At 49.2% G+C, this 24,624-nt stretch overlaps 8 protein-coding genes and 1 non-coding gene across 9 annotated transcripts; 5 read left to right on the forward strand and 4 right to left on the reverse strand.

Annotated features, from left to right (window-relative positions):
• Positions 1-322: 322 nt before the first annotated feature.
• On the forward strand, positions 323-2,366 carry I303_102835 (uncharacterized protein; the record flags this gene model as incomplete). Its single annotated transcript, XM_018406181.1, has 3 exons — positions 323-355; positions 432-771; positions 838-2,366. 3 exons carry the CDS (start codon positions 323-325, stop codon positions 2,364-2,366), a joined length of 1,902 nt encoding a protein of 633 aa, XP_018264675.1.
• A 531-nt stretch (positions 2,367-2,897) lies between these two features.
• I303_102836 lies at positions 2,898-2,969 on the reverse strand. Its single transcript has one exon. It is a non-coding gene; the product is annotated as a tRNA-Glu (tRNA).
• A 349-nt stretch (positions 2,970-3,318) lies between these two features.
• Positions 3,319-8,529, reverse strand: I303_102837 (uncharacterized protein; the record flags this gene model as incomplete). Its single annotated transcript, XM_065968635.1, has 29 exons — positions 3,319-3,626; positions 3,708-3,762; positions 3,825-3,939; positions 3,996-4,013; positions 4,072-4,177; positions 4,233-4,243; positions 4,313-4,395; positions 4,445-4,470; positions 4,520-4,616; positions 4,666-4,897; positions 4,954-4,998; positions 5,053-5,117; positions 5,170-5,271; positions 5,326-5,571; positions 5,627-5,759; positions 5,817-5,882; positions 5,987-6,051; positions 6,102-6,143; positions 6,199-6,245; positions 6,300-6,380; positions 6,430-6,698; positions 6,750-6,876; positions 6,939-7,141; positions 7,192-7,317; positions 7,381-7,446; positions 7,489-7,539; positions 7,587-7,602; positions 7,659-8,440; positions 8,498-8,529. 29 exons carry the CDS (start codon positions 8,527-8,529, stop codon positions 3,319-3,321), a joined length of 3,615 nt encoding a protein of 1,204 aa, XP_065824707.1.
• Positions 8,530-9,353: 824 nt separating this feature from the next.
• I303_102838 (uncharacterized protein) lies at positions 9,354-12,476 on the forward strand (the record flags this gene model as incomplete). Its single annotated transcript, XM_018406183.1, has 8 exons — positions 9,354-10,221; positions 10,290-10,396; positions 10,462-10,603; positions 10,667-10,886; positions 10,961-11,301; positions 11,372-11,523; positions 11,618-11,682; positions 11,744-12,476. The coding sequence occupies 8 exons, from the start codon at positions 9,354-9,356 to the stop codon at positions 12,474-12,476; spliced, it is 2,628 nt and encodes an 875-aa protein (XP_018264677.1).
• Positions 12,477-12,790: 314 nt separating this feature from the next.
• Positions 12,791-13,729, reverse strand: I303_102839 (mitochondrial 54S ribosomal protein uL5m; the record flags this gene model as incomplete). Its single annotated transcript, XM_018406184.1, has 1 exon — positions 12,791-13,729. One exon carries the CDS (start codon positions 13,727-13,729, stop codon positions 12,791-12,793), a length of 939 nt encoding a protein of 312 aa, XP_018264678.1.
• Positions 13,730-14,097: 368 nt separating this feature from the next.
• On the forward strand, positions 14,098-18,811 carry I303_102840 (uncharacterized protein; the record flags this gene model as incomplete). The annotated part of the gene is made up of 12 exons (XM_065968636.1): positions 14,098-14,245; positions 14,306-14,464; positions 14,523-14,784; positions 14,854-15,399; positions 15,468-16,023; positions 16,095-16,319; positions 16,397-16,634; positions 16,703-17,194; positions 17,263-17,653; positions 17,710-18,345; positions 18,424-18,683; positions 18,732-18,811. 12 exons carry the CDS (start codon positions 14,098-14,100, stop codon positions 18,809-18,811), a joined length of 3,993 nt encoding a protein of 1,330 aa, XP_065824708.1.
• A 729-nt stretch (positions 18,812-19,540) lies between these two features.
• Positions 19,541-20,011, forward strand: I303_102841 (histone H4; the record flags this gene model as incomplete). Its single annotated transcript, XM_018406186.1, has 3 exons — positions 19,541-19,623; positions 19,696-19,856; positions 19,944-20,011. The coding sequence occupies 3 exons, from the start codon at positions 19,541-19,543 to the stop codon at positions 20,009-20,011; spliced, it is 312 nt and encodes a 103-aa protein (XP_018264680.1).
• Positions 20,012-20,488: 477 nt separating this feature from the next.
• On the reverse strand, positions 20,489-21,700 carry I303_102842 (uncharacterized protein; the record flags this gene model as incomplete). Its single annotated transcript, XM_018406187.1, has 4 exons — positions 20,489-20,524; positions 20,600-20,931; positions 21,051-21,467; positions 21,607-21,700. 4 exons carry the CDS (start codon positions 21,698-21,700, stop codon positions 20,489-20,491), a joined length of 879 nt encoding a protein of 292 aa, XP_018264681.1.
• Positions 21,701-21,979: 279 nt separating this feature from the next.
• On the forward strand, positions 21,980-23,924 carry I303_102843 (uncharacterized protein; the record flags this gene model as incomplete). Its single annotated transcript, XM_018406188.1, has 4 exons — positions 21,980-22,598; positions 22,732-22,963; positions 23,059-23,483; positions 23,563-23,924. 4 exons carry the CDS (start codon positions 21,980-21,982, stop codon positions 23,922-23,924), a joined length of 1,638 nt encoding a protein of 545 aa, XP_018264682.1.
• Between the last annotated feature and the right edge of the window lie 700 nt (positions 23,925-24,624).

A 24,624-nucleotide genomic window follows, 5' to 3' on the forward strand; every position in this document is an offset into this window, starting at 1 on the left:
ATTCCTCATTATCATCCTGGTGTCACCGTCCCTCCTTTTCTCATCCATCTTCTGCATTCAAACACCTTCAAGCCCACCCAGCGTATCAAGAGTCTCTGAACGCACCCACTCTAGGATCAAATCATTGTGAAGCCTCCATCGTAGCTTCCTCGGAATCACAGTCGAGAAATCGCTTTACTTGGCGCACTCTACGCGCCATTTCGAATGTTATCCCCGCTTAATCGCTTATTTGCCACCATAAACATGGGTGTCTAGCCTCTACACCCCTTCATTGTATACACTTGACTGTCAGACAGACATACACGTCAGTCATAAACCAAGTATGGGTGATCCACCTAACGGGAACGATGATCTCGTGAGTTCCCAACACGAACTTATGGCAAATGATCTCTATACGTGGTGATTTTCGCTAATCTGCTCTTCGTTAACAGGCCGCACGCCAAGCTAAGCTTTCGAAGGCTCTCTCGGCAGCCTATCTGAACCACCAGATAGCAGAGCTGGAATCCAAAGTGAAAGCTACGACGCTCACTCCCCCAAACGAACGAAGTGTTCCTGTGTCTCCTAAACCCGCTCCTCAGCAGCCCGTTGGCGGCATAGTGGAGAGAGATCCGAATGATGATCTGGGAAGACCTGACGATGTCGAGGATCCCACGGACGACGAGGATGAGGACTGGAGAGTGGTAGTGGTGGATGTATCGGCGTTGATGTGGGCCAAGAATGCCGTCAAGCGATTGGTCGGTAAAGGTCTGGAGGTCATCGTGCCTCTTGAGGGTGAGTCCTGTGTTTCAACGCTTTTTGTAAGATCCTGGATTTGATCCGGTGTTTATTACTCTGTAGCGATCCGTACTTTGGACTTGCTCAAGAAAGGTCCTTCTCCTTCGGCCGTTTCAGCTCGACAAGCAGCCCGGTACATCGAACACGCTACCAGATTTCACGCGCTTCTGTCTTCCGATCCCTCGATCACCGTTCAATCGGGAACAAACTACAAGAAGGGTCGAGGACTCCGTATTCAGCGCGAAGAAGAGGTGTTACCCGTCACTTCAATGATTGATGAGCTGGCTATCCCGCCCATGGATGGATTCAGCAGTCTCTCAATCTGGGTCAAGAAGGTTTTCAGTTGCGTGGCATATTTTAAGAGGATAACGGACAAAGAAAGCGAGCTGCATGAGGTTGATGTGGGAGATAGTGGCCTGGCGATGGATATCGGAAGAGGACCAATCCTCTACGTAGGCAATCCGCCTGTCTTCGTGGAAGTTGAGCAGAGTAGGATCAACGAGCCTATCCCGTCCGATCATCGAGGAATCAAGGAGGATTATACAGCTAGAGCTGAAGGACATGTGATCTTAGAGGAAGCCGCGAGATTTGATCTGATGTTAGAGGTGTTGCGAGATGATGATCACGAGGTCGAAGCTTCTGCAATGAGCAGATCGGGCGGCGGAAGAGGTAAAGACAAGAAAGGGGATAGGCGTAGACGGAACGATAGATCCGGAGCTGGAGAGGATGGGCATGGGCATGGGCATGGATCAGGGCAGAGGAAGAAGAAGGAGCAAGTGCCTGAGGCACCGAAAGAAGTCAAGATATTACTGCGAAGACCCCCATCTGTGGTCGGAGTAGGACTGAGCGATGAACACCCATCTCCAGAGAGCGGTAAATCGACGTTACCTACGAGCGCTAACAGTCCTGCTATACCCGGTCCACACCTGAAGCCTAAAGAAGCTCATCCGATTGCAATCATGGCTAGACCGCCTCCACCCTCATCTCCAATGAGCAGACACGATGGGCATGGCCCGCGTCTACCACCGCCTCTGACTTCGCCTCATCACCATGGTCATGGTATGCGACCACCACCACCCCCACCTCCGCCATTCGGCATGCGACCCCCTCCCCAATATCCGCATCACAGAGGTCCGCATCCACCTCCTGGGCCACCTCATCATCACCACATGGGGCATGGCCTACCACGAGGAACGCCGGGGATGCATGATTTCCGTCCACCACCACCACCCCTTCATCATCGACCGCCTCCCTTCGATCGTTCGGATGATCGAAAAGGTCATGATGGAGGTGGCGGTGGTGGAAGGGGCAGAGACCGTAGAAGAGGTGAACGCGATCGTGATCGTGACAGAAGATCAAAGCCGAATAACAGCAACGAATTTGTTCTCCTTCAGAGACCCGAATCCCTCGTCAGACCTCCAGTGGTCAATCCAGGTGCGAATGCTCGGATCGATATTCCAGAATCTCAAACCGATTCGCTCACGCAACGGGCAGAACTCAACGAGAAGAACCAAGCTAGAGGTGGCGGGCGTCTCAGTAGTGTCAAGAAAGAGGAGGCACCGAAAATTGTCTTGCTCAGAAGACCAGGCTGATGTCCAGGCTAAACTTTGACTTAACGAAACCACTAGTCGATTTGCCCAACCGAGTCGTCAAGAGGCAATAGCACAGACTTTCGGCTGAATTCGCAATGTACGGAATGCGGACAGTCCGCTGCTTATCGCTGCAACCTTATTGGCATCAAGCTTCTCCATCACTCTTCCCGGTGCTTGGACTGGAGTTGTGGTTGTTCTGCGTTCTACTGTCGATCGACACCTTCATAGTTGACGTTTGCTCTGCGTATTCCTTGATCCCTTGATCTCGCAATGCAGGAACTCATCGGCTTCGAAGGTGACAAGAGAAGGCTGTCTCAGCTCGGTCATTTGTTCTCATAAATCAGGAAGGTCAGATATGTATGTAGTTGGCGGAGGTGTGATGACTTGATATGCATTCTCGACATCCTTTCATTTCCGATTATGTACGACGGCCTAAACAAACTCGACTCTCAGCCAAACATGGCAAGTGCAATGATGAAAAGATGAATGGATATGCGATGTCGGGATGTCGAAAGCCAAAAACGACAAAAGTTCTCCGACGGGGAATCGAACCCCGATCTCCCGCGTGAAAGGCGGATATACTAACCGCTGTACTATCGAAGACTAGAAGATTCGAGAAGAAGGGCCTTCTCCCGAATGATTACTACAATCATTCCCAAATTTTGGTTGAATATATAGTCTTTTTCTTTTTTCAAGGGCACCGGCATATTCCGATCTCAGCTTTGTGTGGTAGCCTTCTAGACGAGAGGATGAATGTACGAGTATTCTCAAATTCGATGGTTGTTTGATCTGCTAGTTGATGTATCTATCACGCATGATGCGCAGCAAGAGATCTCATCTGCCAATATGCATCAAGGGGTCATGTGAGAATACCTATCTGCATAGAGATTGCGACAAGCACCTAAAACAGGCATGCACTTATGATATAGCAATGTATTCAGAATGTCATCGATCAAATATGATTATTGTCCATCAGATCCAAAGCCCGATCCAAAATCCTGACGTTCTTCAAGATTTCCACCGGGGTTCGTGGTTGACCGTCTACTTTCACTTCTAAATCGTCAAATACCTTTTTAGTCCTTCTGCTCAGGGAACTCAAAAGCCTTTGCTTGGTTTCATGCTTCAGGTAATCCGATCGGGTCTGAGCGTTATCAAGGATTGTCCTAGGTAGACCTGCTAATCTGGCGCACCAAATTCCAAAGGAAGCTTCTGCTAGGCCCTTGGTCAACCTGTAGAGGAATGTGATCTCCGCGCTTCCGTCTGAGGGAGAGAAGAGAGCATCAGTCATTTGTTCTCTATCAGGGCGCTGATCATTAGCTCGGACTACTCTGACAAACTCACCAGGCATTTTGATCTCGTCGAAAGCCATATGCCAATTGCTTATTTGATTCGGTTTCTAGTCACACCATATGTCATCAGGCACGTCCTTGTTGCTACTTGAGCGCAGAGGAGACATACCTCTCTGGCGAGTTGCTCAGCTACCATAGGATAATGAGTCACGAAAAGCGTATTGCATCCTGTACCGGCGACGTGAGAGAGCGTAGCATAGGCAATCGCAACACCGTCGTATGTACTAGAAGGTTCAGATCAGCTCCCTTAGATCCGACCCGCAATCATCCGACAGCTTACCTTGTACCGCGGCCGAGTCTGACGAGCAATCGCATATCAGCTCCATTGTGATTAGTGAGAGAACGTGGTAGCTCACTCGTCAAGGATGACCAATGTCCTAGGTGTGATTGTTCTCAGAATATCACTTGTCTCAGACAATTCGACCATGAACGTCGATTTGCCTCGACCTATCTCGTCGGATGCTGCATTAATCGTCAGCTTGCATAAAGAATGACACTGAGGTCGATGTCAGCTTACCTCCCATTCGGCTAAGCGCAGTGTAAACATCTTGTTGTCAGCCACTGTGCATAGTGTAGTGTGATGAAACCTGCACATACGTTTGAACCGCGTCATGAACACCCAGCGTGACCGAGGATGCCGGTACGAAGGATCCAATTTGAGCCATACACACGATCAAGGCCTGTCTTCAGATCAGCTAACATCCTTTGTGCCATAAGACGGATACTTACGACCGCTCTCACGCAAGAGCTCTTACCTGCACAGTAGCTCAGCTATCACCATTGCGACCAAGGTCGTTGACGTACCAGCCATGTTCGGCCCAGTAATGACTTTCGAAGTACCGTCTGTCTCCGAGAAGTCAATGTCGAAGGGTACGTAAGCCTCGTCCCTCAGCATCTCGACCTGCGACTCCTGTAAGCTTACACCGAACCGATCTACTTCAAAGGCTTACCATAGGATGCCTTCCAGCCCTGATTTTCAGCTCTGGCTCTTTAACAAACTTGGGTTTGCAGTACCCTGAAGCTGCAGCAACTTGGGCCAGAGACATCAGACAGTCTATAACAGCGATCTGCTTTGAAACGACCACCAGTTCATGATGGTCCGATATATCCGATTGGAAGGACTTGAAAGCTGCTTTCGAGACTGCATTTAGTGTTTCTTTATGTTGTTCACGCTCTTTATTGCTGCATGGTGTATAAGCGAGAGCGGCGTGATCGAGAGATGACATGGAAAAACTCACATCCTCAAGACCTCGGGAGTATGATAACGATTGACAGATTTTGTCCTGATTTACAGTCAGCCCAGGTCTAGCTATATTGCTGGAAATTAGGAGTCTCACGCGCTGATTTTGACCCATTTTGCCGGGACTGATTTAGCATCTCTAACCGGTACTTCCACCAGATACTGCAGTCTTTCCAATCAGCTTTTACTCACCCTTGCATGGCGATTGACATACCTCAATGCCAGCCACGGTAACGAAGCTCATCGTAGGTCGTTTGACTAGCTTTCTGATCTCCTTAAGGTGCTGATCCAGTTCGCTTTCGCATATACTGATACACTAAGCCGGAGTCAGCATCATAGCCGTCTGATATGCAGGAGTGAGGTGACATACATCTTTCGCATCTTGTATTTCAGGGTACTTATCTGGGTTAGCCCACAAATTACCTTCATCGTTTTCCCGGGCAGCTTTGAGATTTATCGCGTCCAGAAATCCCTTGGCCGCCGATTGAATGGTTGGTAGAGTGTGTAAGATGCTATTCAACAAGGTAGATCTGAAAATTGGATCGGTCGAGGGCTTAAATTCTGACCCAATCCGTACCAGCGCGACGAGTATAGTAGCCAGCTCGGTGGGTTGAGCCTACATGAGATATCAGTCTCCCATTATGCTCAAGCTAGGGTCCGGGACTACTCACTTTGCCATACTGGACTCGGGTCAAACCTTTGACAAGATCGGGCATATTGACAAGCAAGCTGCGCAATTTCTCCATGTAATAGGTATTACTGTCCATGATCTCCTCGATCGCATCGGTGCGAGCCCGCAAAGCACTGGGTGGACAGCAGTCAGGGGTAGATCGTTTCGCGGAAGCTGATAGAAGGACTTACGATATGTCTAGTAATGGTCTCCCAATCCACTCTCGCAGGAGACGACGTCCCATGCGTGTTTTACAGCTATTCAACATCAGCGATTCTTCTATTAGGTGGTGCTTGTTGCGACCTACTGATCAAGTACTGTGCTGCATGTCAGCGATGGTATCATGAATTATTCGGATGACTCACGCCACAGTAAGCTACCATAGATACCTCCATCATCTTGATTCCGATAGATCTCGCTATTCACCTATCGTGAGCACCAATGAGGACTATGTGTCAAATGACGTACAGATTCACAAGTGTGTTGCTAGATAGAAGCATGTGTGCACGGTTGATGAACTGTAGCTCTCGATCAGCATTGAGCTCAGTAAAAGTCTGAGTGTCAGTCACTTACTTTGGCAAAAGATGATTGATGCTTGAACGCATCTTGCAAGCCAAAAGCTGGTCCCGAGGTGGATCAGGCTAGGTCTCTCGATACAAGGCAGAAATGCTCACTTTTCATGTATTGCACCGCAACGGCCAGTGCTACTACGACCTGTTTAGGAAAATCGACCAAAGCGAGTACAGCTTCTGTAGCTGCGCACCGCACATCAGCTATCAACATGTGATTATCAACAGTACCTACAGTCTAGCCCGGTGGCCAAACCCATTTGACCATTATCCACAGGATCTAACCCATTTTGTGACGGTTCTGCATACCCGTTGGTGTCCGTGACCTCCTCATCATCGTCAGACATCGTCAAATCAATTTGTTCATTGGCTTTGCGTTTGCTTCTAGCCCTATTCTTGGCACGAGCTTTGCTGCTGTAGAACTCGGTGAGATAGTCGAAGGCCTCATCATACAAGGGAATTTTGGTTATACGTTCGGTTCTTACAGCGTTGTTGGAGCCACCACTACTGAACATCCGGCTCAGCCATGACCCCACATGGAAGGCGTCAACATACCTGGATCCTCCGGCGAAATGGGTCAACACCATTTCGGTGGCTCTACTCAGTCCTGATTTCGGTAAAAGTAGCTCAGCCGGCTGTAAGTGTGTAAGCCGAGTTTCCAGCTCGCTGCGAACTTGCGAGTCTGGATTCAGGTGGGTTATTAGCCGAACATCGAACACCGCGCTCCTTTTGCTCCTTACTCACCGTCGAATTCGTCCCACACAACCTCTCCGGTACCCGGCACAACGCTGACTATGGCTATTCTTGTCCTCTCGTCATACGCCATGCCGCCCATACCCTGCTCTACGATTGCTACAAGCGCATTCGTCGGTGGAGGTGAGGTACCGGGTACAGTGGGATCATCGAGAGCGGTCGACGAAGAGGGAAGCGAAGGATCCTCGACATAGCTGCGAGCAGTCAGCCGCAGTGCCTGACGGGGGACAAGACTTGAACTCACGTGGCAGCGGTGAAAAGATGGGTCAGCTCCCTAGTGAATGGGGCATTCCTATTCTCTCCCGCTTTCTTCAAAGCTGCAGTCTCAGTTTGACTGATCACACCAACTTTATATCCTAGAGATATCAATCTGAGCAGGAAATTAGCGGAGTGAGCACATTCTTGCATAAGAGTGACAGGACAGAAGACCTACTTTTTAACGTGTATGTGCAATCGATGAGTAGGAATCGAAGCCGTATAGAAGTTCCGGCTTGGAAAGCTATTATTGGATCAGCACGATCCCCTATTCTGGACGACTCACGATACGATTCCCAATTCCCTCCCTGCTATTTTTGCGTCTTCCCCGTGAAATCTAACGACTGATTAGCTTCACCTTCTCCCCAAACGACAGGCACCTACTTGTATTTGTAGCCCACTATACAGTATGCAAGATGTCAGGTACGGTCCGCATATATAGCCAAGCTGACTCACCCTCCATTAGTAGTAAGACATCCTGATTTTTCGCCTTCACCTCCATGAATTGTTTTTCTAAAGGTGTATACGTTTGACCAGATGGTCCGACCTCCTCTTTTTTCTTGCCCTTACCCTTTGTCGTTTTCCCGTCCGCTGCCTTGGAAGCGTACTTAGCAGCAAGCTTACTTCCCACTCCTTCGGCAGCCTTCCTTCTATCTTCTTCTGCTGGATCGACCTCTTCCGGCTCCTCTAACGTAGGAGTGTCCGTCCCCGATCCGGCTTCGGGGGTTTCGATGCCATTCTGTCGTCGTAGCTCAGCCGCAGCAGCTTCATCCAATCTCAGGGACCTCCTTCTGCGTATCAAGTTTCCGTTGATCAAGCGGTTCTGCCAAGCTTCATGCTTGCGTTGCTGTTCTTCCGTCCTACTTTGACTAGATACGCTCGGCCCAGCTTCTGATGTCACACTGTAGGCATCAAATGCACTTCCAGACTGTGTTGAGGGCTGCAAGTGAGTCTTGGGTAGACGGTATGTGTCAAGTGTAGCGGAAGTAGAGGTCGATGTTATGATAGGAACAGGAGTGGAGCTGGACGAAGGGGTGCGAGCTGGCTTTGCGAAGTAGCTCGATGATGCTTGGTTCAGCGAGCCCTTTTGGGACACTGGACGAGGACTGGGGAGTGTTTTCGACTTCTTGGAAGGTGGAGAGCCTGTGAGATCGATGACCGGGTCTTCATGATTCGCCTGCTTCGTCGGAGACGACAAAGGCGGAGTCTTACGCTTGAAGAACGAGTGGAGGGAAGCTCTATTTGATTACATATTAGCTGCGTCATTACCGTCCAAACAGATACAAGAAGCTTACTGTGCTGCACCCTCAGCCGCTTTTGGGGTCATATCGTGGTCAACTCGGGCTGCAAAGAGAAGCTGTCCACATTCACGATGTATTTCGGAAGGTCAAGAGACGATGATGACGGTCGGATCGCCAGTGATGAATCCAGTCAACTTTCGCGCGTTCAAAGTGGAGGTTATTGTTTTTGCTTGTCACGCGCCTGTCACGTTTCTGTCCTCATGTCAGCGGCTGCTGCTCATGCATCCCGGCCCAAGAGGGCAACACTCGTACAAGTGCATATGAATCTGGCCTGAGATATTTGGTCTGCACAAGGAAGACCGCGTGCGCTCAAGCGATCTTCCTGGCCTTTTCTGCACTCGTCGAACATAAGGTGATTTGATACAGTCAGTGCCGCTCATCAGCTCAACATCTATTTCGAAGCATTGTTGGCCGCCTTGGTATAGCTGTAGACTGTGGTAGAACAGCCTGCGAATGAGTTAGACCGTTTGTACCACAGCTACAACGTCCAGCACCTTTGAGCTTCTTCAAGTCGTATCAAGTACCGCTGCGCACTCCGATGATCGGATCTCCCAAGCTTAAGCGGAAGCAAATTTCCGGCGTTCTTTTCCCGGTCCGGAACTCACCGGACGACGATCATTACGGTCCCGTCCTAGCTGCAGCCGGCATACGAGGTGTATCTGGGGCTCAGAAGATCCAGAATGACGACCCCGCGTCGGAGCCGGAGATGCTCCGGGTCATATGTTCAAGACTTTCGACGCAGATAGCTACATATATACATGTCTGAAGGTGCGAAAAGCCTATCGCCCCTCATACCTGTATTGGTCTTATAGGACTTCTTCAACGATTGTGCATCAAGTCTTCTCCCAACATGCCTATCGTCGAGCGTGAATTAGAGGGTTTCACCCTGTCGGGCTCTCCCAAAGTCGGATCGTCCATCACTTCCTTCGAGCTCAAAAACCAGAAGGGTCGGTTTAAGGATTTCACCTATAAGCTATCTTTTCCCTTGGCTAGCGTATACAGAATCCTCTTGATTGGTCCCGATAGACCAAGGCCGCCTCACGACAACATTGTCCTGCCCGAAAATCCTGTAGTATTCACGCTCACCTCCCTGGACGAGAAAAAGTCGATTGCTACTTTCGATTTCCCCTCGAGCGGACCAGCGCATTTCGATGGGTCCAGCAGAAAGAGGGTCTTGGAGTTAAGCTGGAGGGAACACATCACCTTGAACGCGTACGAGTATGTCGGCGACGAGAAAGTGCGAGTCGTAGGGGATCTGCCGAATAGGAGTTATGCCTTGACGGATAAAGGAGTTATAAGGCATTGGTGGGTAGAGCCAGATAATCTGCATCTGGGATTAGGCGAAAAAGCTGCACCTATGGATTTATCGAATAGATCATTCACGAATTCAGCTTCGGATTCAGCTGCATACGACGCATATAATACGGATCCACTATATAAACATACTCCCTACCTCATATCTACCCCCAAACCGACGAAAGAAGGCGAAGAAGTCGTATCGACGTATGCGATCTATCACCCGACGAATTCGGCGGGAATATGGGATGTCAGAAGGCTGCATGATGATCCGTGGGGATTCTTCAAGGCTTATACGCAGGATTTTGGCGGTTTGGAAGAATGGGTCATGTTTGGGAAAGGTGTGAAAGAGGTGGTCAGGACTTTTGCAGAACTAGTCGGGAGACCCAAGCTTGTGGGAAGAGATTGGTTAGGTTATCTTGGTACGTCTTCAGCGTCTTCCCCATGACTTTGCCGGTGTCGCTGACATGTTCGACAATATTTACTACAGCGTCGGGCATGGGTCTGGGAGAGAGTGATCATCCACCTGCTCAAGAATTACTGTCGACTTGGCCTGACCTATGTAAGAAGCACGATATTCCCTGTTCAGCAATGCATGTAAGTCCTGCTTCTTCTTGACGGCCACAAACATGAGATCTGAAGGCTGATGTCTTGGCTTTTAGCTTTCTTCGGGCTACACGGTCGATCAAGCTACGGGCAATCGATACGTGTTCACCATGAACAAAGAGAGATATCCAGACTTCAAAGCTATGACCGCTCACTTCCACAAGCACGGCATAAAAGTCTGTCCCAATATCAAACCTTGTAAGTCCCAATATTTCATGACAGCCTGCCTATGTTTGAGGCTGATCAGTGAATGCCGTATAGATGCTCTGGTGACACACCCCCAGTACAAACAGCTACAAGAAGCCGACTCGGTCTTCCGTGATCCCGCCGTCGACGAGCAAGTTGTTACCCGCATATGGTCTGCAGGCGTGGGTGATAACGAGAAGGGAAGCTGGGTCGACATGACCAGTGAAGGCGGGCGAAAATGGTGGGCAGAAGGAGTGAAGAGCTTAATTGACCTGGGTTGCGATGGGATGTGGGAGTGAGTATCGCTTTGCTATCAGTCTCAGAAGTTGTCTCCAGGTTGTATAATAGCTGAGCATGATGGAGTCACAGTGACAACAACGAATATTTCCTACACGATGACGACTTCGTCGGCCAAACCACATTCCCACACAATTTATATTCCCCGGCTCCCAAAGAACGCAAGGCGAGCATCGGTTTATTGGGTCGATTATTCAATACCGAAATGGTCAACTACGTCTCACACAACGAATTGATCAAAGCCCAACCCGACCGAAGACCGTACGTCTTGACGCGATCAGGAAATGTCGGGACGTTCAAATATGCCAATTCCACCTGGACAGGAGATAATTGGACTTCATGGCACAATCTCCGAGGCTCCCAGGCGATTCAGCTGAACTGCGGGATGTCCTTGATGCAATCCACAGGTTCCGGTGAGTGTCTTCAACTTTCAATTCAATTGCCACAGTTGGAATCTGATACTCCTAAAAATCAAACCAATAGACATAGGTGGGTTTGGTGGTCCGCTTCCAAGCCCCGAGATGCTTGTTCGTTGGGTCCAGCTCGGTGTGACCCATTCAAGATTCTGTATCCATAGTTTCAAGCCCGACAAGAACGATATGTCGGGTGCGGCCGCCACGAACACCCCTTGGATGGTGAGTCTGGCGTTTAGCTCCCTCCATTTTGGTGTTCGGCCTCATATAATCGCATCATATAATCGCATCTGGTGCTCACATTTGGTGTGCGTAGTACCCCGAAGTGTTGCCGATAATACGAGAGCAGATCAAATGGAGATACGAATACCTGCCATTCTTGTGAGTTAGTGGACAGAAGTGACGTGACATGACATTGAGATGCGGCTAATTACGTAAACAGCAATCACTTGATGTGGCTTTCGCACGAAGAAGCGATCCCTTCGACAGGATGGCTGGGATACGGCGACTTCGCCTCGGACCACAACTTATACACTCCAGAGATACTGGAGGGCTTCGATGCGTGGCTGGGTGTTGGAAATATCTATGTTTGTCCTGCACTGTTTGAGGGGCAACTCTCTCGCGAGGTATATTTCCCTAAGACCTCGCCAAAGGACAAAGCGCTGTACTTCGATTTACATGCTCCCCACCGACGATATGTGGCTGGAACAAAAACGACAATCGCTACCCCGCTAGAGCATTTCGGGCTGTTTGCGAGAGAAGGAAGTGTGATCCCCGTCGGAAAACGACAACATACCGTCACGCAAAGTACAGGACCGGGACGAACTACCCCAGATGGAGTCGATGTCCAACTTGAATCTGAAGGTGGACTGGTCGGATTAGACGATTGGAGAGGAGTAAAGATATTCCCTTCTACAAATGGAGTTTCTCAAGAGGGGACATGGATCGAAGATGATGGTATTTCCCTGAAACCCGCCAAGACGATTGTCAAAGTGCTTTATACAGGTAAAGAAGATTCTGTCGATGTCGAAGTATCTTTCGTCAGGAATGACTTCAAGACTCTTTGGGGCAGCAAGGTCGATATCATCTTACCTGAGGGCGATGTGCGGAAGATCAGTGGTGCGAAAGAGGGTGTCAGGGAGGGTAAGAAGGTGTGGACTGTTGACATTGCTTAGATGATGTAAAACAGGAGGTACCAAAAAATGACGGGTGTGTCAATCCATGAATCCATGATGCACTCATGTATTGATACCATGCAGAAAGATGATTGTAAATTGCTGTATGCATTACCCTTGATATCGCGACACATGGTCATCGGTGAATGCTAGTATGAGCTGTCTATCTGAGTGCTACTGTGATGAAAGACCTTTGATGCCACCCCTTCCGCAACAGACTGCCATCTGTTCTTCGATCCAGCCAATTCCTTCTTTCCTTCGACATTCATCCCCATTCCACTTCCCCATCAACTGCATCGGCACCTTTCCACTTACTACCTTCTGTGGAACGGTATCCTGAATCCACTGACCAAAGTTCTAGCATGTTCATGAGCGTTCTCACCTCGAAGGTTCGTCTTGAAGTAAACGTGGAAACCGTGGAGTCGTGGGTACGCATCCGTGTTTGACTCTATTTGGGGGAAGAAGGACATTGTCGTAGGCGAGAATCCGAAAGAAACTATTCCCGTCAAGCTTGCTGGAGAATTTTTCGGCGTCGAAGCAGGTGGAAGGGGGATACCAGAGAAATCTCTTAGACGCGGTAAGACGAAATCCACTAAAGATTGAATGAAATCGTACATTGCTTGTCCCTTCAATTCAACTTTGACCGAGACAGGCATTCCAGCTCTCAATTTCCATGCTGCCGCTGATTTCTTCGCTACTATGACCTCTACACCGCTCGATCCCTTCTTTCCTCCTCCGTTGGGTGTTTCTCCCGAAATGGCTCGTAAGGCCATGATCGCGGATAATAATGTGGATTTGTTGATGATTGCTTCTTTCACCATGGTATGTATGATAATCGATTCCAATTGAGGCACGTTCTCTTCATTGACAGAAGTGGTCTTTGTACGCAAGGCCCGGTTACCTCGCATGATCGGCGGTCGAGGTCGGTTCGCTTCGTAGCCTGTTTGAGGAGGTTCGATGGGCTCAGGCTTGGGAGGTTTCTGCGCCAGTCGATGAGAGTATGACATGTACATTAGGTCTGATGCGAGAGTATCGTGGTAGTGCTGTTGATATCGAGAAGTGTGTGTGGGACCGACATGTATCTCTGGCAAGACCCAATCATCTTTAGGTAAAGGAGACGTTTGGGTAGATGCTTTCGACGAGGATTTAGAGGATGAAGATGCGAATCTGCAGGCAGCGGGTGTGATCGATCTGATGACGTTAGGTATTCGAGCGGCAGTAGCAGCAAGTGAGCGTAGAGGAGTCATGGACATGGCGGCCAAGTTGGAATCAGTTGTGTTGGGACCTGCTTCGAGAATAGTAAGCAGCCTTGACCAGAGCGAATATCTATTGCGATAGCGGAGACGATTCATCGCAACTTTTCTTTTTCGGTTGAAAACTCGCAGAACGCTGAACGCGGGGCTCAAGCTGAAATCTGGCGATAGGCGTGTGGATGTTCGCTCGCAGCGCGCACCTAATTCTGTCAGGACGCCGCGCTCGGTGTCGGCCACCTCGATGGACCGCGTTATGCATCATTTACCAGAAGATGAGATGGAAAGCTCATCATATCAGTCTACCGTTGTAATCAGGCTGCATATAACGTCTTGCACATCTGCGGACCCCATCGAAGGGGCCGACGACTATGCCTTCCCCTCCCCTATCAATAGTCCAGTCACTGTCGCCTCGGATAGCTGTTCTCACCTCCCAGGATGTTGTGCAATCGTGCGAGGCAAACGGATGTAGAGGGTTGGAAGAACTGTTGCGACCATGGGAAGGGGGCACGGAGCGAGGTGAGCTCCCTTCAGACTGACATCGGGTGTCCGAGAAGCTTAATTCTGCATCCCCTTCAGTTTCCATACTATCGACCACACTTTCGCCGACAGTTCATCCGACATTTCCTGTCCGATTCGTTTCCTTCGATTCGGCATATACCAATCCGACTCTCTCGGCCCCCAATCCAGATGTCACGGTGGACTTGATAAGCAGTTTCGTGGGAGCCAAGAAGCCAGGTAAGGTAAAGGAGCCGCCGACCGATCACGGTGTGAATAGCTTACTGAGCTCTGATAGATGAGGAACAACATTATCCCATCACTCGGTCGCTTTTACTTTCATCGCGCCCCGTGTCGAGCCATGAGACCTTCAATCATCCTGTTGGAATACTCTTCGCCGTGTCGACTGCCACATCAGACCCGCTTGGTACATTGAACAAGCTTCATGCTCAGTCGACCAGCTCTGCCAGCCAGAATGTACCTTGGATCGATGGACAGACCGTTCTGAGGTTTTACGTTGTTGTGCACGATGTAAGCATGATGGGAGAAGACATGGCTCCGTGAGTGCCCTTCTTCCCGATCCTGAAGGTCTGTGTTGCGGCTTTGTCATTAGCTGATATGATTAGCAGGGCTCATGAGCTATTAGCAAACGTTAAGAAAGCCTATGGACCACATTCGACACTATTAGTGATAAATTCTCAGCTTGAGCATAGAGAACCACCGAGATCCCCTGATGTCTCGACTCATCCTTCCATACCTCTCCCTAGACCTTTCACACCGGAACAATCCAACCCCTCGGCTCTGTCTCAAGTATACGCCTCAGCATTGTCCTCCTTGACCCTCTCGCCCATGGCAGCTGCTTCAGCCTCTTTAGGGGATACAGCCGTGTCAGATACGCCATTCTCGCCTTCCCGACCTGTTCGACGCAAATTGTACGGTCACAAGCTCACCGCGGAAGATACTCAGCGGCTGGCGGCGCTGGTCAGGGAGCTCGTCGTTCAGAGCTTGATACCGTGGATGGAAGCCAGAATCAGGGAATGGAATGAAGTTTATCACTCCAATAGACGGGGAATAACGGGTAGACTGTTCGGGGCGGGCAGGAAGTTCTTCGGAAGTAGGCCAAATAGCCCGAGCCCTGGAACGACGCCTACAGGCTATAACACGATCAAAGGATAGTGAGTAAAAGCGATCCAAGCCTTCTCCGTGGGGTCTGAACCTTCACTCAAGAATCCCTGTGAAATAGCTATCCCACTACAGCGGTCGAAGCGCTCTCCCGTCGGTTGGCAGATTTCGCATTCATGTTGCGCGACTACAAATTCGCTGGCGGGGTGTACGATTCACTGCGAAAGGACTTCGCACAGGATAGAGCATGGCGTTATTCTGCAGCAGCCACGGAAATGTACGGACTATGCCTGCTGCTATCTCATCCGTTCTTCTTACCTTCCTCGCCTCCCACTATGAAACCCATCCCGTTCACGAATCTTCAGCATACAGAAATCACCTCATGGCTAGAACAAGCTATCACCGCATATCATCAACACACTCCCGCAACGCAGATCCAACTGGATGCTTTGAGGATAACGGTGCTATACTACGAAGCCTGGAAAGCGATTGGCGAATGGAGATCAGTAGGATATGCCTTGGTCAAGGGGAGCGGAGAGTCAGATGAGGTCCCTAGTGCCGTGATGATCGAAGAAGCTGCTGCTGCGGATGTGAAAGGCGGAAAGTCACAGAAGGGTAAAAGGAGAAGAGCTTTTCATTTGGTCCTAGCCGCTAGACGGTATGAGACCGCCGGATTGGTGAGTCCCCCATCTTTAGGATGGTTTTCCTGTGACGAGAGCTGATCATGCCGTCGGATCGTTTGGTGCAGAAAACGTATTCTCGACGATGTCTTGAACGCGCTTCGCAGATCTACAGAGACTCGCCGTGGACTTCAGCTCAAGATCGTATCGAATATTCACTGGGGCGACAAGCTTATACGCTGGGAGAAAGCGACGTGGCAGTAGAACGCTTCCTGAGACTCCTGAGGAGGGAAGATACTGGTGTACCAGGTTCTCAAGGTGGTCCACTTCAGGATATGGCCCAGGCTTACGAGGTGAGTCTGCAATCTTGATCATATGTTGGATATGATTCTCGTCGAGGATGTCTCGCTGATTGCCCACCTATTGAAAGCAACTCGCAACTCGCCCAGAGATGCTAGCGGAATCATCTTCGAGACTACAATTACCTACCCCAGTCTTCGACACTTCTTACAGCCGAATTGCACCGACCTCGGAAGCTTCTTGTTCTGGTTCTGCTCGAGCACAGTGGGCTGGTTTGGAGAGTCAAGCTTTCAGCACATGGGACAGGAAGGGCAAGAAACCTATGACCTTGATTCCCGACGACAAAAGAAGTAGTGTCGGCGTTGGTGGTGAGCTATCTACCACACAGGTCGCCAGAGGACCATGACAAGCTGACCAGCTTTGACCGGCTCTACAGAAACCTTCCAGGTGGAATTACTCGCCACAAATCCATTGAACACATCATTGGTTTTGAAGGATTTGACCGTTCAGCTAGACTCATCAGATCATTGCGACGTGGAGAGTATCTCTGAAATCTCGTTAGAACCTTATGAAAGTCGGACTATCTCGATCTCTGTTACTCCCACGTCCCCTGCAACTTTACGAGTGACCAACGTCACATTCCTTTTCCATGGCTTCTTCCCCTGTGCACAATCATTGGTCAAACGAGGGAAACGATTAGACAGTACGAAAGCCCAACGCATATCACCGACGTACGCGGAAGACACAAGCTTGACAATGAACGTCACGACTTCGAAAGCGGGATTATTAGCCCACCTGGAAGGTATACCAGATGAATTGTATGAAGGGCAAATAGTAGAAGGACAGATCATTTTATCCAACAAAGGGCAGACGATCATAGCGGAGCTTGGGATGATATGGAACGCACATGGGATTGTACGGCATAGAGGTGAGTGACGAGTATCACTTCTGACGTATACTTTCCACTGATGCTGGATTCGCACTGGGCGGTCGCAGACGATACCAAGCATGATGATACCACAAATAGTATACCCAACTTAATACAGTCCAACAAAATTACAACGTTAAATACCGACCCTATAGAACCTGGACAACAACGCGACATACCCATTTCATTCCTTGCAACGCATAGCGGCTCAATCGAATTGTTGGGCTTGATACTATTCAGCGACTCCAAGGACGACACGTCCGCCACTTCAGCGGTACCCATCTCTCACGATGTTGATGTCAGACCGATCCTTCACCTAGACGCCCAATTAAGAGCGACGGGAGATACAGCAGGCTCGTACACGGCTGTGGTGGAAATCACCAACCGTTCAACCCAATCCATCAACGTCGAGAGCATCAACGGCATTAGTCCGTCTTGGTTTGTGAACTCCGTGACGAGGTGAGTCGCGTGCTTGAAGGGAGAGAAGAGTTGCAGCTAACAGAAACCTGCTGTAGCAACGAGACCTTATCGCCCAATCAGACTTTGCGACTGCTGATACCCGTCAGATATGACGAGTCGAGCAAACATGATCTCCGCCAAACACCCACTATAGACGCTTTGGGCAAGCTGGTTAAAGGACAACCCATAGCGGAGGTCTCAGCCGACCTGTCGAATGAAATATCCATCACACGGAAAGACATTCCCAATGGCGGCCGAGAATCGTACTTGTTCTTAAAACGGCGCATGCGGATCTTGGAATTGGGGAGATCATTCACCACAATTGCATCCAGAGAGCTGGAACGCTTATTCCCACTTGTGGAACCGCTCAATGTAGATCTTGTGGTCAACTATACGATCGCGAATACCACTGTTGTTGACGAGCAGAACATCAGGAAAGGTCAAGCGATCATTCCCTTGAACCCCTCGCCTCCTTTCTCCCTTGTCGAAGACCTTCAAAAGGAGATCAGCGCTGCGATACTGTCAGGCACGAAATCACAGAGAACGATGTACGAGGAGACGTCGCGATTACATAGAGTCTTGATTGATGATGTCCTCAATGGGAGTTTGGCGATGGAGTATGATCCCGTACAAGTGAAGGTCAAGTGTGCGTCTGCGCCCAGGGGAAAAATGCATGGGAATTTCAAGGATGGGTGAGTTGTCCATTGAATTACACATACATGCGTGATTGATTGGTCGATGCTGATTGCTATCTGCTGAACACTTCTCAGTGCTATATCATTACCGATCACTTTCGAAATCATAAACCAATCCCCTTTATTACCTATACGATATATCTTGAACCTCCCTCAGCCGTCGCCAAACAATACAGCGGCGCAACTGCAAAATCCGCAGTATTTCGGCTCCCTGATACATAAGGGTCAACTCAGCGCTCTGGAGAAGGAAGAAGTGAAAGTGCAGATTTGGGTGCATGAGCCTTGTTTGCTAAGTCTGGGCGGATGGGAATTGTTAGTCGAAAGTGGTGAACCCGGTCCCCTACCTGAACCTAAACTCGAAGTTCAGTCTGTGAATGAGGCAGAGAATAACAAGTGGTCCCCGAGGAGGACATGGTCTCGTATTGGTCCGCAGAAGATCTTGGAAGTGCGAACATCTGAGTAAATTAGGGATTGGCAAGGTACTAGGTCACATGTGATATATTCTACGTTGTATGTCTGCATACGATATCGGATAACATTGTATGCATATATCTATCAAAGTAGCATAAGTAAACGGTGCGAGGTGAAGTGTTGGTGTCGTATCAAATATATCATTTAGCAGGGTATCAAGCAGGATCCCCCGAGTGTCCGCAGGAGGAATGCGGCCCAGGTGATGAGGTCACAGCTTCCAGGTGTGATAAGCTGTATCTCTCAGCTCAGAGACTTGCATGCTCCTCTGAGGGCCAAACCCTCCCAAGCAAGTGATGCGATGCTGCTGTGGTAAAGTCAGCCCTGAAAAGAAAACACCGAATCGCGCCTCATAATTTGCCAAGTTGAATCAAGATCAACGCGAATCAGTGAAATCACGTGATGGAAATCAAAAAGGTATCTCTGATAACGCCGTTCTCCGCGTATGTAACGCCGAATCACCCATTTTAAGTTGCTTTCGGGGATTTGCCACCGTGATCAACCTGATGTGAGACATAAACACATCGTCACCCCATCAATTCCAACCTCCAACCCTCCAACCCACGTAAACACATTCGCAACTCAATCATACATATAAACTCTCTTCACTTTGCTTTTCTCTTCTTTCCCCCCTCTTCATTCAACAATCAAATCAATTACGACTTACAACTCTTTCGGTTTAATCACCACCCCCAACCCCAAGTAATAATCACATACATACACAATGTCCGGTCGAGGAAAAGGTGGTAAAGGTTTGGGTAAAGGTGGTGCCAAGCGACACAGAAAAGTGTTGAGAGACAACATCCAGTGGGTTTACTCAATCTCCTCTTTTCTTTCACTGTATTTTTGATTCTGACGGTAAATCTTTGCCACCCTCAGAGGTATCACCAAGCCCGCTATCAGACGTCTCGCTCGACGAGGTGGTGTCAAGCGAATCTCCGGATTGATCTACGAAGAGACCCGAGGTGTTCTCAAGATCTTCCTTGAGAACGTCATCCGGGACTCTGTCACTTACACTGAACACGCCAAGAGAAAGACTGGTGAGTTTCAGTCTGCCTCTCCCCCACTATCTCTCCTCCAATTTTAGCTTCTTTCACTCGATGCTGATAAATCTTTCTGCCATTTAGTTACCTCCCTCGATGTCGTCTACGCTCTCAAGCGACAAGGTCGAACCCTTTACGGTTTCGGTGCTTAAACCAATCACTCGTGAACATTTTTTGTTTCGTCTTGTGGAGGTGGCGGAGATGTGGAAGATACACAAGGCTTTTAGCGTTTCCATCGGTCTGAAATAGAAACAGAAACAATATAAACAAAGGAGGATGTTTTCGTTTTCGTTTTTGATTCTTTACTTTTATACTCGCCGGGAATATGATTGTATACTTGGTATATAGTTATATAGGTTGACCGATGCCATCCTGTGCCATTTCATCTTACGTTCTGGGAGCCTTCGGAGAGTGTTGCAAAGCAGAAGTCCATCTGCCCATGACATGGCGAAGCGATTTGATACGGCTTCTGTGCGTTCAACATGGATTGTGCTGGCGTTGCGTTGTGTGATCTACTGTGAGGTCGCATAATGGGGTTAAATCATACCTTACCCTCAACAATTCCAATATGAGTTGATCGCGTATTTAAGTTGTGATAAATGCATGCTCTTCGTTACAGAATATCTACTCTACTTCTTACCCTTCTTCTTCTTACCAGGCGTAGACTACGATAGGCACAAAAATAGCACATTAGCGACACTCGTCATACGTATGCGATAGCCATCTGGCAATATACGCACCTTTGAGGGCGTATTGGTCCCACTGCCGCTGCCACTTGCACTAGCATTGGGATTCGGGCTTCCATTTTTAGAAGATTCTCCGCTACCGTCCTCGACCGTACTTGTCGATGCCAGAGCTGGAGATCCGGATCCGGATCCGCTTGCTGAAGGTACTTTCTGAGGAGTCGCGACTTTGCCTGAAGTTGAAGTGGTTGAAGGCGACGGTGTATTGCTGCCCGAGCCAGATGCTGCTGCTCCTGCTGCAGCAGCTTGGGGCGGGACGGGTACTTGTTGAATCAGTGGAGGAGGTACTGATCCAGGTAAATATTTGTTTCGAAGGGCGATTCGTTTGTCTGCAATCAGGCCCGACCAATCAGGTATCAGCTTGTTTCCTCGCCCTGCCTGTCGGGCTGCATGACTTGGTCATATGTCCGGAATGAGCATGAGAAGGGAGAAGGTATGCACGACTCACCTTCTTGCGCTTTGATCTTCGGAATACTCATCACCGTCTCCCTCGTCTTCTCAGCCTGAGCCATCTCCGTGGCAGTAGCAAAAATCATCTGGCCCCACCCTTGCCTGAACGAGTTGGCTTCAGACACGACATCGACGATCTCAGCTTCGAGCTCTTTCTCAGCAGCAGCGAACCTCAACATCGTATCATCTCCTATCAACCCCTTTTGGGATAGTTGCGTCAAGGCGATCTTGTCGTCCCGCAATCTCCATATCCTCTTCACGTCCGTTATAGCACGAACGAGCAAGGCTGATTTCAGTAAAGAGTCCGGCACGGCAGGCGTGTCGTTTGATGATGAAGAGGAAGCTGAAATAAGGGTGATGTATGTCTCGCGAGACGGGTGTTTGGGGAACCAAGGTTCGAATGATGTTTTCTCGGCTGAGGAGAAATTTCATCAGCCAGGTGACTCGCAAGACAGACAATAGCCGAGATGAGAGTGAGTGGTGAGTGAAAGAATGCTGAGAATAGGGGAGAGCTACGGGGGGTTATACACATCAAGCAGTCCATCTCGACTTACCAGCTCGTCTCCTTCGATAGACTCGCGAAAATATCGCCAAAGCCGTCACCATGACGGAGATGTACGCCAGCGGCACTACGAGGGAGGTCGCCATCTTGCGCAATCTCTTGGTATGACCCGGTTGATGACCAATAGCTATGTGACGAGGCAGTCACTATGCATGTACAGCATGAATGAACTGAATAAAGGAGTGCAGCTCATGACACCTCTCTACTCGACGTGGAGGATATGTGGAGGGCTGATAAAAACTCACACTCGCGCGTTGAGCAGAATGACGACAGCGCAAATGCACCTCGAAAGTAATTAAATGTTGACAAATTCAGTATGCAAAGCTACAGAAGCAGCAGCAGCAGCCTTCTAGCAAACGAGTATCATGTCCAATCAGCAAGAACTCGAATCGGATCACTACGATGTGATCGTGATTGGAACAGGCTTAGCAGAAAGTATAGCAGCCGCGTCTTTAGCTAAAGCAGGCAAAAACGTACTTCACCTGGATCCGAACGAATATTACGGGGGTGAACAAGCTTCTTTGACTCTGGACGAATACGTCGACTGGTCAAAATCACATGAAAATCCTCCTTCTGCTTCATCTTCTTCCTCTTCGCCTTATTCAAGTCCAGGCTCAAGCTCGACCTCGACCTCGACTATACGATATCGTGATTGTAGTGCGACACCTTTAACGCCCGAACTAGAGGATGATCGGAGACGATATGCAATTTCATTGTTTCCTAGTATATTACCTTCGAGAGGACACTTGATCGATACGTTAATCAAATCGTACGTTAGCAAGTATGTCTCTTTCAGAATCTTGGATCAAATTGCCCTATATTCGGCAGAGGGACAAGTACAAGGCGAGGGCACTTTCAAGAGGGTTCCGGGAAGTAAAGAAGAGATCTTTAAAGATAAATCAATTAGCTTGATCGATAAGCGCAAATTGATGAAGTTCCTGTTATTCGCAACTGGGGAATTTGAAACGGATGATTTGCTGAAAGGTGAGTCACAAGAGTATCATGAATATTTCATGGCTCAAACCCAAACGCAGCCGAAGGTCATTGGCATGCGAACAACGTTTCTCCGGACATTGACATGAGCTGATCTGACACGACTGTTTTTCCTCCTTCTTAGGCAAAGAATCGCAACCTCTTAGCCAATTCCTTTCAGAAAGCTTCTCGATACCGCCCTCGTTGTCTGAATCAATCGTATATGCCATATCCCATTGTTCGACCCCTGACGAACCTACTCTGGGCGCTCTGAAGCGTACACGGCGATATCTCCGCTCGATAGGTCGATACGGCAACAATGCATTTCTGATAGGGCAATACGGTGGTGCCGGCGAGGTAGCGCAGGGGTTCTGCAGGTAAGCTGAGACATCGCTTGTTCTTGTCTGCTCAGGCGAGATGCAACGAGACCCGCTAATCTGTACTCTCTTGATTCTGCGTTTCTGGATGTCAGAGCTTGTGCTGTCTTCGGCGGGACATACGTTCTTGGTCCATCTGCAAGACCGACGAACATCGAATCCACGTCTGAGGGTGTATTAGTGAACATCCCTTGTCATCCACGTGCAGTGACCGCGTCTCATCTTATCGCATCACCGAATAACCTTCCTTCGTCTGTCTCGACGTCTGATCCGCCACCATCATCACCAAGCACCCTGAAAGATTATGTCACCTTGCACGGTGTGGCAATCACCAAAACCATGCCAGACATACTGCGGCGCAAGACGACCAATGCTGATCCAAGCGAGGCTGGCGCATCTGATATCACCGAGGAAGTAGAAAATGACGATACAGCCGTCATCCTCTTCCCAAGAGACGGCCAACACGTGGTGAAGTGCTATATAAATGGTGAAGGTACTGGCAGTTGTCCAGCAGGTCAATGTGAGATCGCATTCACTTTCACTCTCGTTCTCACTTCCAATGCGCATGAAGTACGCCGCTGATGGCCGCGAATTTACAGATATAATATATTTGTCAACTTCAATCCCGTCTTCTCATCAGACAATGTCACCATCAGAAACGCTCAAACCGTACCTGGATAAGATCACCTCGTCAGCTATCTTCGAGGGATATTACATATCGACACGACCGTCCTCGTCCGATTCAAGTGGATCGATAGCTCAATACACCGCACAGTCAGATAAAGTTGTAGTGCTGAGCCCGTATGGGGGGAAGGAGACGTTGACTGAGGGACTGGATTGGGAGGCTCTTCAAGGTGAAGAAGCGTATCATGCGATTATGGGAAGGGGCGACGGGACGAAAGGGTTCTTTGAGAAAGATGTTTCTGAGGAAGAGGAAATGGGCATCGGCGAGGACGACTAGGTCTCGTTTGTTAAATTCTACAATCATTACCTGGTGGACGATTACGTTGTATGATATTTATGGATCATTAGGTCGCACGGCTAAACTTCCAACATGCTGAGTCTGAATCGGGTGATTCGCTTTCGTGCCCGCAACGTCAGACAATTTACCGGAGTGCAGCATGTCGTGACGGCTCCACTGTGGGTCATTGCGATTCCAATGGATCGAAGGTTGCTTGCTGTACTAAGTCTAATGTTGAATGATCAGATCTGCTCATACGGTGAGCGTACGAGCCAGTCGAGTGCGAACTCCGATCCTTGACGTTACTGTACATGCGATCATCGGGCACCTGCAAATAACCTCCGAGTGTAGGACCTCCAATGAGATGAGACAAATCTCGCAAAGTATATGCTACGACGGACTCCTACTCAAAGAGCTTGAAGATTCGAATCTACGGCTTCTCGACCATCTCAGAGCGAAGCACCAGATACGCCGCTGACACAGTACTTTGCAGATCACCGTGGCCTGCGACCACCGAATGGCGAATGCGTGAGTGATGAAGACTTGCTTTGCCCGAAAGCGGTCTAACTCCAAGCGGAATGTCGCAAGCCGTGTCGTCTCACTCTCTGCCCTCTGCCCGTCTGTCATTTAGGCACTCTATTAATCCGACTCATCAACGGCACAATTAGGCTGAGACAAGCTGATGAGGCTCATGTATTCC

This window comes from Kwoniella dejecticola, chromosome 3, assembly GCF_000512565.2.
Source record: "Kwoniella dejecticola CBS 10117 chromosome 3, complete sequence".
NCBI classification, from domain to species: domain Eukaryota; kingdom Fungi; phylum Basidiomycota; class Tremellomycetes; order Tremellales; family Cryptococcaceae; genus Kwoniella; species Kwoniella dejecticola.